Here is a 15,989-nt window from a genome sequence, read left to right on the forward strand (position 1 = left end):
AACAGATATAAAGAAAAAAGTCGGGGACTGGGCCCCTTCAACTCCTGCTGCAGGATCTTCTTTGTTCCGCACATCTCTGACCCAACTCCCAAGCCAGCCCTAGTGTCTGCGAAGTCCTTGTCCCAGGAACAGTTTCTCTTCCTGCACTGAGGCTACCAACCTAGAGGGGTGAGTGTGCACCCGTCTGGTCTGATGGGAGTGCACAGCACCTCCAGCTCCTACTGCAGGGGCTTCTTGGCTCCACACAACCCTCCCCGCCAAATTCGCCCTTTTGTATGCAGGGTCCTTTGACCTCCAAGAGTCCTGTCCCTGGTTTCACTAAGCTTGCAAGCAGGAAGCTATGCTTTTTGTCTGCGAGGTCCCTGGCCAGCAAGGGGCCCGGATCCTGTACCAGAAGATCCATCAGAGGGGTCCCTGGCCATCAAGGGGCCCTGATACTGTGCCAGAAGATCCATCTGAGTGCATTTGAAGGAAAAGATGGGCAGACGCCAATAAAAGAATTCTTCCAACAATCTGAAAAACAACATGGTAACACCAGAAACCAACGAACACACAACAGAAAGACTTGAACACCCTAATCCAGAAGAAGTAAAAGAAATTGACATTATGAATGCAATAGAGTCCCTTAAGCAGGATGTGAAAAACTCCCTGAAAGAAATGGATGAGAAGAATAACAAAAAGTATGAAAAATTGGGTAAATCTGTAAAAGATACCCTAGGAAACCAAGAAAAAACAATCAAACAGATAATGGGAACAGTTCAAGACTTGAAAACTGAAATGGAGGCAATGAAGAAAACACAAACCGAGGGCCAGCTGGAGGAGGAAAATCTAGGTAAATGAACAGAGACAACAGAGACAAGCATAAACAATAGAATACAAGAGACAGAAGAATCTCAGATGCTGAAGACACCATAGAGAAAATAAATACACTGATCAAAGAAAACAGCAAATCCAACAAATTTTCATCACAAAACATCCAGGAAATCTGGGACACAATAAAAAGACCAAACCTAAGAATAATAGGAATAGAAGAAGGAGAAGAATTACAGCTCAATGGCCCAGAAAATATATTCAACAAAATAACAGAAAAAAAAAATCTTTCCCAACCTAAAGAAGGATATTCCTATGAAGGTTTAAGAAGCATACAGAACACCAAATAGACTGTATCAAAAAAAATCCCCTCACCATATAATAATCAAAACGCAAAACATACAGAATAAAGAAAGAATATTAAGAGCTACAAAGGAAAAGGGTCAAGTGACTTATAAAGGTAAACCTATCAGACTTACACCTGACTTCTCTATGGAAATCATGAAAGCCAGAAGGTCCTGGATAGATGTACTGCAGAAACTAAGAGACCATGGATATAAGCCCAGACAACTATACCCAGCCAAGCTTTTGTTCACCATCAATGGAGAAAACAAAATATTCCAGGATAAAAACATATTTAAACAATACGTCGCCACAAATCCAGCCTTACAGAAAGTAATAGAATGAAAATCACAAACCAAGGAATCCAACAATGCCCACAATGACTCAGACATCTAGTGACCCTTTACCAGCACAACTCAAAGAAAGGAAACACACAAACACTACTACCAAAAAAAATAACCAGAGTTAACAACCACTGGTCATTAATATCACTTAATATCAATGGACTCAATTCACCTACAAAAAGGCACAGGCTAAAAGAATGGATACGAAATCAGGATCCAACATTCTGCTGTTTACAAGAAACACACCTCAAACACAAAAACAGATTTCTACTCAGAGTAAAGGGTTGGGAAAAGGTTTTTCAATCAAATGGACCTAAGAAACAAGCAGGTGTGGCTATACTAATTTCTAACAAAATTGACTTCAAACTAAAATCAATCAGAAGAGATGGAGATGGACACTTTATACTCATAACAGGAACAATCCATCAGGATGAAATCTCACCCTGAATATCTATGTCCCTAATATAAAAGCACCCACTTATATAAAAGAAACATTACTATAACTCAAGGCAGACATCAAACCTCACACACTAATAGGAGACTTCAACACTCCTCTCTCACCAATTGACAGGTCAATCAGACAGAAACCTAACAGAGAAATAAAATAATTAATGGAGGTAATGAATCAAATGGACTTAACAGACATCTATAGAACATTCCACCCTAAAAGGAAAGAATATACCTTCTTCTCTGCAGCTCATGGAACCTTCTCGAAAATTGACCACATACTCGGTAACAAAGCAAACTTCCACAGTTACAAAAAAAATATTAGTAACCACCTGTGTCTTATCAAATCACCATGGAATAAAGTTAGAATTTAACAATAATTCTACTCACAGAAAGCCAACAAAGTCTTGGAAGCTGAACAGCCAACCACTGAACCACCCCTGGGTCAGGGAAGAAATAAAGGAAGAAATTAAAGTCTTCCTTGAATTCAATGAAAATAAAGACACAACATACCCAAACCTATGGGACACTATGAAAGTGGTGCTAAGAGGAAAGTTCATAGCTCTAAGCACCCACATTAAAAAAAAAAAACAGAGAAGGATCACATTGGAGACTTAACAGCATAGCTGAAAGCTCTAGAAAAAAAAAGGAGCAGACTTGCCCAGGAGGAATAGAAGACTGGAAATAATCAAACTGAGGGCTGAAATCAACAAAATAGAAACAGAGAAAACAATCCAAAGAATCAATGAAACAAAGAGCTGGTTCTTTGAGAAAGTCAATAAGATTGACAAGGGGCTGGAGAGATGGCTCAGTGGTTAAGAGCATTGCCTGCTCTTCCAAAGGTCCTGAGTTCAATTCCTAGCAACCACATGGTGGCTCACAACAATCTGTAATGAGGTCTGGTGCCCTCTTCTGGCCTGCAGACATACACACAGACAGAATATTGTATGCATAATAAATAAATATTTAAAAAATAAGGATGAAAGGTGCCCTTTTAAAAAAATATGATTGACAAACCTTTATCTAAACTAATCAAAAGGCAGAGAGAGAAAATGCAAATTAACAAGATCAGAAATAAAAAGGGAGACATAACAACAGACACTGAGGAAATTCAGAGAATCATTAGGTCTTACTACAAAAGCTTATATGCCACAAAGTTGGAAAATGTAAAAGAAATGGACTTGTTTTTAGATAAGTACCATTTACCAAAATTAAATCAAGACCAGGTCAACAATTTAAATAGACCTAAAAGTCGTGAGGAAATAGAAGCTGTCATAAAAAAACCTCCCAACCAAAAAAAAAAAAAAACAAAAAACAAAAAAAGAAACAAACAAACAAACAAACAAAAAACAGGACCTGGCTGTTTTAATGCAGAATTTTATCAGAACTTCCAAGAAGAGCTGATACCTATACTCCTTAATGTGTTTCATATAATAGAATCAGAAGAGCCATTGCTAAACTCTTTTACAAAGCTATGGTCACCCTGATTCCAAAACCACACAAAGACCCAACCAAGAAAGAGAATTACAGACCAATCTCACTCATGAACATCGATGCAAAAATTCTCAATAAAATCCTTGCAAACAGAATCCAAGAACACATAAAAATTATCCATTACAACCAAGTAGGCTTCATCCCAGAGATGCAGGGCTGGTTCAACATATGATAATCTATCAATGTAATCCATCATATAAATAAACTGAAAGAAAAAAACCATATGATCATTTCATTAGATGCTGAAATTCATTTGACAGAATTTAAAATCCCTTTATGATAAAGGTTTTGGAGAGATCATACCTAAATATAAAAAAGCAATATATAGCAAGCCAACCGCTAATATCAAATTAAATGGAGAGAAACTCAAAGCCATTCCACTGATATCAGTAACAAGACAAGGCAGTCCACTCTCACCATATCTCTTCAACATAGTTCTTGAAGTTCTAGCAATAGCAAAAAGACAACATAAGGAAAACAAGGGGATTCGAATCGAAAAGGAAAAAGTCAAACTTTTGATATTTGCAGATGATATGATAGTGTACATTAGTGACCCCAAAAACTCTACCAAAGAACTTCTACAGCTGATAAATAACTTCAGTGAGGTGGCAGGTTACAAGATTAACTGAAAAAAAAATCAGTAGCCCTCCTATACACAAAGAATAGAGAATCAGAATGGGAATCCAGAGAAACTTCACCTTTTATGATAGCCACAAATAGCATAAAGTGTCTTGGGGTAACTCTAACCAAGGAAGTGAAAGATCTATTTGACAAGAATTTTAAGGGTTTGAAGAAAGAAATTGAAAAGGACTTCAGAAAAATGGAAGGATCTCCCATGCTCTTGGATGGGTAGAATCAAAATAGCAAAAATGGCAATTCTACCAAAGGCAATCTATAAATTCAATGCAATCCCCATTAAAATCCTAACAAAATTCTTCACAGAGCTTGAGAGAAAAATAATAAACTTTATATGGAAAAACAAAAAAACCAAGGATAGCCAAAACAATTTTATACAGTAAGGAACTTCTGGAGGCATTACCATCCCTGACTTTAAACTCTATTACAGAGCTACAGTATTGAAAACAGCTTGGTATTGGCATAAAAACAGAGAAGTCGACCAATGCAATCAAATAGAAGACCCGGATATGAACCCACAAACCTATGAACACCTGATTTTCGACAAAGGAGCTAAAAGTATACAATGGAAGAAAGAAAGCATCTTCAACAAATCTATATCCATATCTATCACCATGCAAAAAACTCAAGTCCAAATGGATTAAAGACCTCAATATTAATCTGAATGCATTGAACCTGATAGAAGAAAAAGTGGGAAGTAGTCTACACCACATGGGCACAGGAGATCACTTCCTACGTATAACCCCAGTAGAACAGACAGTAAGGGCAACATTGAATAAATGGGACCTCCTGAAACTGAGAAGCTTCTGTAAAGCAAAGGATACCTCCATTAAGACAAAAAGACAACCTACTGATTGGGAGAAGATCTTCACCAACCCTGCAACAGAAAAGGTGTGATCTCCAAAATATATAAAGAACTCAAGAAACTAGACTTTAAAATGCTAATTAACCCAATTAAAAAATGGGGCACTGAACTGAACAGAGAATTCTCAACTGAAGAATTTCCAATGGCCAAAAGACACTTAAGGTCATGCTCAACCTCCTTAGCAATCAGGGAAATGCATATCAAAACAACTTTGAGATACCATCTTATACATGTCAGAATGGCTAAAATCAAAAACACCAATGATAGCCTTTGCTGGAGAGGATGTGTAGTAAGGGGTAAAACTCATCCATTGCTGGTGGGAATGCAAATTTGTAGAAACACTTTGGAAATCAGTGTGGCGGTTTCTCAGAAAATTTGGGATCAATCTACCCCAGTTCCAGCAATACCACTCTTGGGAATATATCCAAGAGATGCCCTATCATGCTACAAAAGCATTTGTTCAACTATGTTCATAGCAGCATTATTTGTAATAGCCAGAACCTGGAAACAACCTAGATGCCCCACAGTGGAATAATCGATAAACAAAGTGTGGATTATGTACGCATTAGAGTACTACCCAGCAGTAAAAAACAATGACATCTTGAATTTAGCATGCAAATAGATGGAAGTAGAAAACACTATCCTGAGTGAGGTAAGCCAGACCCAAAAAGATGAATATGGTATGTACTCACTCATAAGTGGATTCTAGCCATAAACAAAGGACATTGAGCCTATATTTCGTGATCCTAGAGAAGCTAACTAAGAAGGTGAACCCAAAGAAAAACATATAGTTATCCCTCTGTATATTGGAAGTAGACAAGATTTCCAGGCAAAAATTGGGATCTTGGGGGTGGGTTGGAAGGTCAAGGGAGATGGGAAGACAAAGGTGAGAAGGGAAGGATGGGAAGAGCTTGGGTGAATGGGAGGGTTGGGACGGAGGAAGGGTGGATATGGGAGCATGGAAGTGGATATCTTAATTAAGGGAGCCATTTTAGGGTGGGCAAGAGACTTGACTCTAGAGGGGTTCCCAGGAGTCCAAGTAGATGTCCAGCTAATTCTTTGGGCAGCTGACGAGAGGGAAGCCTGAAATAGCCCTATCCTATAACCATACTGATGAATATCTTGCATATCACCATAGAACCTTCATCTGGCGATGAATGGAGATAGAGACAGAAACCCACATTGGAGCAATGGACTGAGCTCCCAAGGTCCAAATGAGGAGCAGAAGGAGGGAGAACACCCACTGAGACGGTGGGGCTGATCTAATGGGAGCTTACCAAGGGCAGCTGAACTGGGTCTGCTGAAGCATGTGATCAAACTGGACTTCTGAACGTGGCAAACAATGAGGGATGACTGAGAAACCAAGGACAATGGCACTGGGTTTTGATCCTACTGCATTGCCTGGCTTTGTGGAAGCCTAGTCTGTTTGGATGTTCACCTTCCTGGACCTGGATGGAGGGGGGAGGACCTTGGACTTCCCACAGGGCATGGAACCCTGACTACTCTTTTGACTGGAGATGGAGGAGGAGAGGGGTAGGGGAGGGGGATCTAAAAGGGATGAGAGGAGGAGTTGGAAATTTTTAATAATAATAATAAAATCAATAAAAAAAGAAAGATGTCGGGGAAAGAACACAGTGGGCCTGTATTTTTTCTTTAGTAAGAATTAGAATAGATTAATGAAAAATGACTTGTGTGATTGTTTTCAAGACACTCAGCGAAACCTGCCTACCAATTATTTAATATCGAAATACTAGGGGTAGCCAACGGCTTGCGGAGCAACATACCTAAGTTTTATTGTGACTACTGTGATATGTGTCTTTCCCATGATTCTCCATCTGTGAGAAAGACACACTGCAGCGGTCGGAAGCATAGGAGAACGTGAAAGACTACTACCAGAAATGGATGGAAGAGCAAGCCCAGAGCCTGATTGACAAAACAACAGCTGCATTTCAACAAGGAAAGATACCTCCAGTTCCAGTCTCTTCTCCTCCTCCTGCAGGGGCCATGATCCCGCCTCCCCCCAGTCTCCCGGGTCCTCCTCACCCTCGCATGATGCCTGCACCCCACATGAGAGGCCCTCCCATTATGCCGATGATGGGTCCTCCTCCTCCTGGGATGATGCCTGTGGGACCTGCTCCTGGAATGAGGTCTCCCATGGGTGGCCATATGCCCATGATGCCCGGACCTCCAATGATGAGACCCCCTGCTCGCCCTATGTTGGTGCCCACACGGCCTGGCATGACTCGGCCAGACAGATAAGAGCGGAAAGGCTCTTTTTCTGTTTTGTATTTCTTGTTCTGTTTCACCAGTTGATCACGGTGCTGAGCCTCGGTGTTTTCAAGCTGCATGACAAGCAAGGCTTCCCCTTTCCTGACAGAATAATTTGGAGGGGAGAAGTGGTATTAGAAAAAGTGCAGCGCTCACTTACATTGTGAAAACTATCAGCTGTTTGAGTTAAAAAAAATGTCGAAATACTATATTTAAATGGTAGGGCTTTAGGGGATGGATTATCAGAAAAGGGAACAGCTCTAAATTGGAGGCAAAAATTAAATCATGATAAAAGAAGTCACACAGTATATTGTGGAGAAGCAAGAGGAATGTAAGGACCATGTGGGTTTGCTCAGTTATGTTTTAACTTATACATGGTTAAAGAAACTATCTACCTGGGTTGTCTTTGTCTTTGTCAAACCCCTTTTCACTAGGCTCAGGAAATTTGCAGAAGATGAGGTGGGTGGAAAGTGCTTAAGAGCCAGATATGATGGATGACTCCAAGGAAACAGCATCTTCCAGGCACAACAGGACTGAGTCACATGTGACGTCATAGAAAGTATGAAAGCAAGCACAAAAGACCAGCACACATTCAAATCAGACAAAATCCCAGCACCAAGAAATAGAAGAAGACAAATAGTCATAACATTAGCCGTGAATTTATTCATAATATGTAACTTCGGAAATGGAAAATCAGTTATCTCCAATCAAGTGTGACTGAAATATCAAACACACTCCAGGGCAGGCCTCATAGTCAGGAGTAGTTAGTCAACAATAAACATACACTATGCAGTTTGTTTGTCTGTCTCTGTGTGTGTATGCATGAGTACATGTGTGTGGTGTGCGTGTGTACGTCTATATGTGTGCACTTTGTGTTTTGTTTTATTTTGTCTGAATGATTTTTCATTTTACTTAATCCATTTTTTGTTTTTTAATTTTGTTGTTGCTTTCTGGGTTTTGGTGGTTTTTCTGTCTTTTTTGTTTGAAAGAGAAAGAACATGAAGTTAGGTGGCTAGGAAGCTGGAAGGATCTGGGGAGAGTTGGGAGAAGGGAAAGAATATGATCAAAATATATTTTATTAAATAAATTTTTAAAAAGTAAAAACTTGAAGACAAAATATTGACAAAAAATAGAAATAAAGAAAGGAAGGAAGGAAGGAAGGAAGAAAGGAAGGAGAGGGAGAGACAGAAGAAGGGAGGGAAGGATAAAGGAAGGAACCAAAAGAAAGAAGCTAGTGTTCAGTTATTCCTGGTTGAATACATGCACAGAACTATGTACACTGTATGCTATTCAGAACCTTTTAAATAGCAAGATGTCTCAGTATGTGAGAACAATTGTCAAGCCTCACAAGGGAGCCAATTCCTGGAATTACCATTGTGGAAGGAAAGAGACAACTGACACAAGTTGTTCTGTAGCTGTCACATACGTGATCTGGTATTTACACACACCCCCACACACAAACACACACACATTAAATCATTAAATAAACATGTAAATAAATAAAGACATAATTATAAATCTTTCGATTCTTTCATGACTATTTTGCTACTCTTTTCTGCCAACCTATGGTTTTGATTTTATATTAAGTACTTTTTTGGTATTATTGACATACAAATATTGATGTGAGATACTTGGTTAGAAGGAGGAGTCAGTGAAGGATGTTAGACCCTAATTCAGACCTGCAGATAAATGATTCATGTGCATCTTGAGTTTTAGTAAGTATTGACTAACACAGGCTACAAACTATTGAGCTTCAAGTTGCAAACTTTTCTTCTTCTCTGTTTGCTGTTTTTTGCCAACATATGGAACAAAAGAACTTCCTGACTCCCAGTCGGTGCACTATATGGACAGATTAGCTTTCTTAAGATTTCCCACTACAAATGACAGGCTTGTCCCTCGGTGTCATAGAATTCACCAAGTGTTCAAATTTGAGTTTCTAATAACAAGGTGATACTTGTTTGATCTCACAGTCACAGGTGGATGCCACTGAAGAAAAGGCATCTTCTAGAAGCTGCACTACTGTGTCCTTGCTTACTAAATATTGAAAGTGGAGACATGTGTTTATGATTTAAGACTGAAAATTGTTTAATGTTAGAGTTTAGTTGCAATCTAAAGCAAGGAATATGAGCCACAAAGCAGGAAAAGTATGTCAATACCTTTAAGAACAAAATGTCAGTGCAGATTAAAGAAATACGCACAAATTCAGATATACTTTACAGATTATTGCCTTGTTTCTTAGTTCCTTGAGATGGCAGAAACAACATACCAAAATATAAACAGAGGTTTAATACATATGGCTTGTGTTATCACATACTAATTTCTGGAGGACAGATTTGCAAATGGACACACTGAGCTAAGCACCCTATGACACTTCTTTTTTCTCTCCTTGTCCCTGTTGTTTATGAACAATCTTAGGTTATCATTGGTCAGCAGCGACAAAGTCCTCTATGCACATCAATCTTCATGTCAATTCAATATTACCTCTCTGTGTTCTCAAAGCCATCTTAGGAAAGTGCAGGGACTCACTCTCCTTCAGTATGAGCTCATTTGATGAAACACATCTGCAGAAGTACTTACAATCTAATAATGAGATTATATACAATTGTACTCAGATTTATCACATGACTACATCTTCTCCAACTGGAAGAATGTTAATCTAATGTCAGAGAAAAATTATATATATATATATATATGTTACTATATTATATACAATAGTCATATATTTTACAATTTGTATACTAATTATATATGTAAATTGTTTTACATAATATAACATATATTAATATTGTAATTATATTGTATAATATGTTATATTTAATATAGTGCATGTCATTATACATCATATGTTGTATATTAGTATATAATTGTTTATTAAAATAATAATATATAATTTCATAATTTGCAAAAACTAAACAATGAATTTAATTTTCTTCAAAAAAAGATAATACACCAATAGTTATAAAATGTGAATGGACTGTTACTCCACTTTGATCTAGTTTTAGAAAAATATCACAGAGAATGCTTCTCTCTAGAGACCGGTTGGCTCTATTTGTATAAGCAAATACATCTCTGGGAGGTATACTAATTTTACTTCTGGTTTTATGTTTTTATTCTCTTTTACAACAGTTGAAGAATATCTCCACTTTTTATTCTAACTAGGACACAAATGAAGAAAGATGCTTCCCTTCACCTTCTCTGTGGAGTCTTAACATTAGGATGGCAATAGTGTCTGGCCATGGAATCTCATTATCACAGGACAGAGCCTCTACACAGGCTCAGGCAAATGTGCATTTATATTTTACTTCTCCATCTGTGTCTCACTATGATGAGTACAACTGTGGTGTAGCATGTAATAGCCTGCAGCACTCTATTAAGTCTTGTAACCAAATAGCACAAGAGCAAGTTTATATTTAAGGTTAACAAGTGACAGAAGAGAGAATGTTAATTGTTAGGTGAATCAGAACCAAGAGGCTTGACCAGGCTATTACTAAAACCAGTGCGGAAAGAGATAATCAGTAATTGTTAGAGACCCTTATACCTCAGCATCATTACAGATTGTGGGGAGACCCTGAAAGATATGGTTATTAGATTTAGAAATGAGGCAAGGCATGAGAAGGTTCATTCCAAAAAACCTTTTTAATCTCCACAAAACTTGAAAGAAAAGGAAAAAAAGATCTAGAGATAAGACATGCATCCATGTCCTTCTTTAAATCTCAAGAGATTCCAGGATCCACAGATGCTGCTGGTCTCTATGGTTTTCTTGGTATTGGGGAAATGGTGATTTGCTGCAGTATGAGTCTTTTACTATCACCATCACCACTAAATCACATCTCTTCAGTCTAGGGCACAATTATACTCCCAGGGAGACTGGGGGAAGCTCTGAGGAAACACCTGCTATGTGGTAACCTCTAATTCTGGGTGTGAACCTGACCAAGGATATTAAATTCAAGTTATTAGTTAAATTTGGGTTTTGTCGTTTTCTGAGAAGTATACAGTGCCTCCTGCTGGACTATAAATATTTTCTTCCAATATTTTAGTAATAAGTTTCCATTACCCAATTATAGATGCCTGAAAACAATAAGTTTCAGACTTTTCATCTTTTTGATTTATATGTATTTTAAATTATGTGTGCATGTGCAAACAGAGAGAGACTAAGAGACACACACACAGAGACAGACACACACACACACACATACACAAAGACAGTCACTCACAGAGGCCAGTGTTGTTGGATTCACAGGAGATGAAATTAAAGGCAATGATAAACCACTCTAGGTAAGTCCAAGGGATGAACTTGAATCTACTGTAAGATCTGTCTGTGCTCTTAACCACTGCACCTTCTCTTCCAACCACCCAAAAAGCTTTAAAATTATGCAACTCTCCCAAAATATTACTTAGAAGTAGCTTGAATGCATAAACTGTACTATATCAATGAATCTATTGTATTGTGTATAAATACTGTAACAGCATAGTGACAAATCTTCCCTTCATCCTGAAGCATATTATTATAAAGCCTAGAACTACATTAATTGGTAAGTCAATTACTTTGGATATCTTTTATTTAGTCATATTCTTATTTTTTTCTTAAATACTTCATGTAGGAAAGTTACAAATCACCAAAATTTATTTAATGAATTAAGAACACAGTGAGTCCTCTAGAGTAGGCCCCTGCCTGGGAAAGACAATGGAGGGTAGGGGATTTAAAGTTAGAGGCTACGATCATGTCACACCTACTGCAGGCTGAAAGGTCTTTACAATATTATTATTAATCTTGCAAAACATTAGACAGAGCATTCTTATAGTTACCAAACAGTTTCCACACATCAGGACCCTTTCTCAATAAATATTGGGGACCTTTTGCTGTTGTAATGTAACTTCCAAGGGGAAAAGGTGCAGGATCAGGACCTCTACGTCAATCCCAATAAAAATAAAGGTATATGGACGTTACTTTGTAACATATACATACTACTTGGTAGTATCTCTATGAAGTAACCATTTGCAGAAAAGGGAACATTTCATATGTGATATGGAAATTTGAGGACTATTTTGGTGTGGGAGAATTGTCTGTATTCTGTAAATCATGTTTCAAATAAACACTGATTGGCCAGGCAGGAAGTATTAGGCAGGAAAACCAGACAGGAAGCAGAAATGATGTAATGAGAACAAGAGAATTTTGGGAAGAAGGAAGTTGATTCCTCCCACTCCTGTCCAGACCACCGAAGCAGCAGGATGTGATCTGCCCCACTGAAAAAAAGTACTGAGCTACATGGCTAACATAGATCAGAAAAATGGGTTAATCAAGATGTGAGAGTTAGCCAATGAGAGGCTAGAGCTAGTGATCTGAAAACTATTTGTAGCTATCAAAACTCTATTTGTCATGGCTAACACTCTGAAGCTCTGAAATCCTAGTGCAATAATAGCATAGAAAGGGGACAAAAGTCTGAAACTTCTTTACATACCTTAAGTGCGAAGCCCAAAACTGGGCAAACCATCTGTATGTGGAAGCAGATTATGACTGTCTCTCATGAAGGTATCACAGGATTGGGATACATTGGTATCTTTATAATTATCCTTCCAAAGATAGCATATCAAGAGTGGAGAAGTATTCAGAGAAGACATAATAAGATGTTCTTCATCTAAATAGTGTAACATGAGGGCGGGCCTGTTTGTTTGTGTTTTCTGTCCTGCCTGGTACCCCACAACTGTTTAGCCCAAAAGAAAATCACACCTTTTATTTCCCTCATTGCAATATTCCACTTCTCAGCAAGCCCATGCTTTCCTATAGGCCTAATCCATTTTGAATTCTTTTACAGGAGGTCCTTCCTCCTCAACCACAGCCCACTGGTCCAGAAACTCCAGTAGTCACGTATCTACCTTACCTCTCCTGCCTAAGGTCCCTTCTGTGCTCACATTTTAAGAGCTATCTCCCTGATCCCATGCCAATGGACCCAATTTTGCTTGAATCCACCCCATTCTCTCCAGGAAACCAGGTAATCATAAGCAGTCATCTCCTAAATCCATAGAGCTTCGAGCATCCACATGTCAGTCAACAATCTACTGGAATTATACCTCCAGAGGTCTGGCACTCACAAGCAAATGCCTATACACAGAAACATGGAACACACACACACACACACACACACACACACACACACACTATTAAAATTAGGGAGTTTTCTATAAGATTGGATTTCCTATGAATGACAGAAATTACACCGAAAAGTCACATGACTGTCTAAATTAGAGGTGAACAAGTATGACAGGAATAGACCTGCCAAAGTGAATGGGGAGAGCCCAGGACACCTCAACCCTAACAAAAAGAAACAGACACCTAAGCAATTCTGAAAGGAAAAGGAACAGTGCTTCACAGGGAAGAGCTCATCAATTGGTTGTTTGATAACAAATGCTTAACCATGAAAACAATCATACAATTAACTTTCTTAAGACTGAGCATGATATATATATATATATATATATATATATTCAGTTATAAATATACTTCTATACATATATATATATATTTGTATTCATGTATATACATGCACATAAGTATATCAGTATAATATCATTTAGTACAAAAAGTGTTAATGAATTAAAAAGAGGACAAGTAAGGAAGGGTATCTGGGAGGGTTTTGAGGGAGGAAAGTGAAGGGGGATATGTTGACATTATAATTTCAACAAAAATTAAAATATTTAAAATGTATATCTAAAATCCCAGTACCCTAACATTAGGTCAGTTTGGGTGTGATGAAAGTCTGGTCTACATACTGAGACATTTGGTCAATAAATAAATAAATAAATAAATAACAAATGATAAAATTCTGGAGACAAAGAAATTAAAAGCAATCTTTGTATGTTGGATATACAATACATAATAACAATATATGTCTTTGAAACAAGAGGATCTTTTAACAGCTTCTAATCTATGCTATTGTATCAATTTCTTTTGATAATAACAATACAATGTTTATCTTGGCTTATATTCATTTATCACATTCTGATTTATATTATCAGTTATTTTACTTAACACAGTAGAACTTGTCTGTCCAAAAAACAGTTTACTTGGTTCTTGCAAAGACGTTGAGCTTGAGGAATTGGTGGCTCTCTATCCTGATTCTCTCCAGGAAGGACATAGATTCTGTTCAAGGCCATTTCCTTTCTGGATTCAGGGCTCACTATTTATCAGATCATGTATTCATTTTTGATCTCTTTGCTATATGGGGGGAAATTATCTATGCAAACAAGTAAAAGATCTCAATCCATTTTAAACAAAAGACTTCTAAGAAAATTAAATGCCAACAATTACTGAGTCTTACCCCATGAACTTCCCAGTAGCTGATATGGAAGACACCAAGGGAATCTTTGCTTCTTTAACACCAACATGTTAACTAAGAGGATTAAGGACTAAGGGATGATTGTAGAATGAGGAGAGCTTCACACTAGCAAGGCAGGGACTTGTGTGGTGAATGAGATGGATCAGGAAGAGAGTTGAGTACTCCATGGTGATGATATCCCAGTTCCCTGCTTCATGAGGCCCTACGGCTCACACTGATCCTCTCTCAGGTCTTTCATTCTCTGGCCAGCCCATTTTATGAGAGAACTATAGCTTATGAACATACACCTAACTTTCTATGTGTCAGTCCTATACATTACCGATCTGATCTGGTCTTTATTTCTACATGTGGTAAGAAAAGAGATTTGGTGATCATGGTCATCCCAAAAATAATCATTCCAAAAAGATGCATTAGTATTCTTTGCCCCATAGCCTGGGAATCTCACGAGAATTTATAGATAAGAGAAGAATAACCAAATTTTCAAAATCTGATAGAAATTCCAAGGTCATTTTTAGAATTTCTTTACCTGCTCTTTGGCTTTAGATAGGGTTGAGGTTGAGCTTTGTTATGACAGAAGAAATGTTGAAGTGATATGCTGAGTAAGACAGGACAGAGGACATTATGCTAGCAATAAGGTATCTGGCCTGGGAAAGAATGCATACTGCTGCTAATCATTCTCAAGGGTGTGTGTAATGATGAGCTAATACCTCTTCCTTAATACTTCATGGATGTATACTATTGTGGTAAAAATAGATCGCCATTTTTACTTTGATATGTTCTTTCCCTTCTCTGTGTTCTATATTTCCTAGCTTCAGTTGTTGGTGATTACCTAGAAAACTCTTGCATGACAGCAGATGTAACCAACAATTTTATGTTGAGGATTTTATCTCTGTCTCTATTTCTCTCTTCTCTGTCTTTTTGTATTTCTCCTTCTCTCCCTTTAACTTACCCCTCTTTGATACTCTGTCTCTCTCTCCTTCCCCGCTTACTCCTTGTCCTTCCCTCCTCTTCTTCCCTTCTTCTCTAACCTCCTCTAACTCCTAAATGAATTTTGAAGCTTGAAGACAATTTCATCAGAGCTTAAAAGAAAACAGTACAAAGAATTGAAAGAAGGCAAACTGTAAATCTTGTCAGCTGCCTATAGGAGGAAAAGTAAGATGGGAAAGAAGGCATGCTATTTGAGATAAGCCAGCATGGAGCTCAGTTGCATGGTGAAAGATGTGGTTTGAGTGAGAATTCCCCCCATAGGTTCTGGGATTTGACTACTTGGTCCCAAACTAGTGGTGATATTTGGGTAAGTTTAGGAAGTGAAGTATTGTGGGCAACTAAATTACTTCAGGTGAACTTTGAAATTTCAAAGCCTTCTACCACACCCCTCTCCCTGTTTGATGATTGAGATGTGAACCTTGGACTACCGATCTTGTTCCCTGTCTGTGACCTCATTATCCT

General features: G+C 38.0%; 3 protein-coding genes across 3 annotated transcripts in view; 1 reads left to right on the forward strand and 2 right to left on the reverse strand.

Moving 5' to 3' along the window:
- The window catches only part of LOC142847901 (immunoglobulin lambda-1 light chain-like), a 174,613-nt gene that overhangs the window by 48,282 nt on the left and 110,342 nt on the right, over positions 1 to 15,989 (reverse strand). The window lies entirely within an intron of this gene.
- The window catches only part of LOC142847896 (immunoglobulin lambda-1 light chain-like), a 270,740-nt gene that overhangs the window by 44,636 nt on the left and 210,115 nt on the right, over positions 1 to 15,989 (reverse strand). The window lies entirely within an intron of this gene.
- On the forward strand, positions 6,841 to 7,197 carry LOC142839693 (U1 small nuclear ribonucleoprotein C-like). Its single transcript, XM_075955960.1, has one exon. It carries the CDS (start codon positions 6,841 to 6,843, stop codon positions 7,195 to 7,197), a length of 357 nt encoding a protein of 118 aa, XP_075812075.1.

Source organism: Microtus pennsylvanicus, chromosome 1 (genome assembly GCF_037038515.1).
Source record: "Microtus pennsylvanicus isolate mMicPen1 chromosome 1, mMicPen1.hap1, whole genome shotgun sequence".
NCBI lineage: Eukaryota > Metazoa > Chordata > Mammalia > Rodentia > Cricetidae > Microtus > Microtus pennsylvanicus.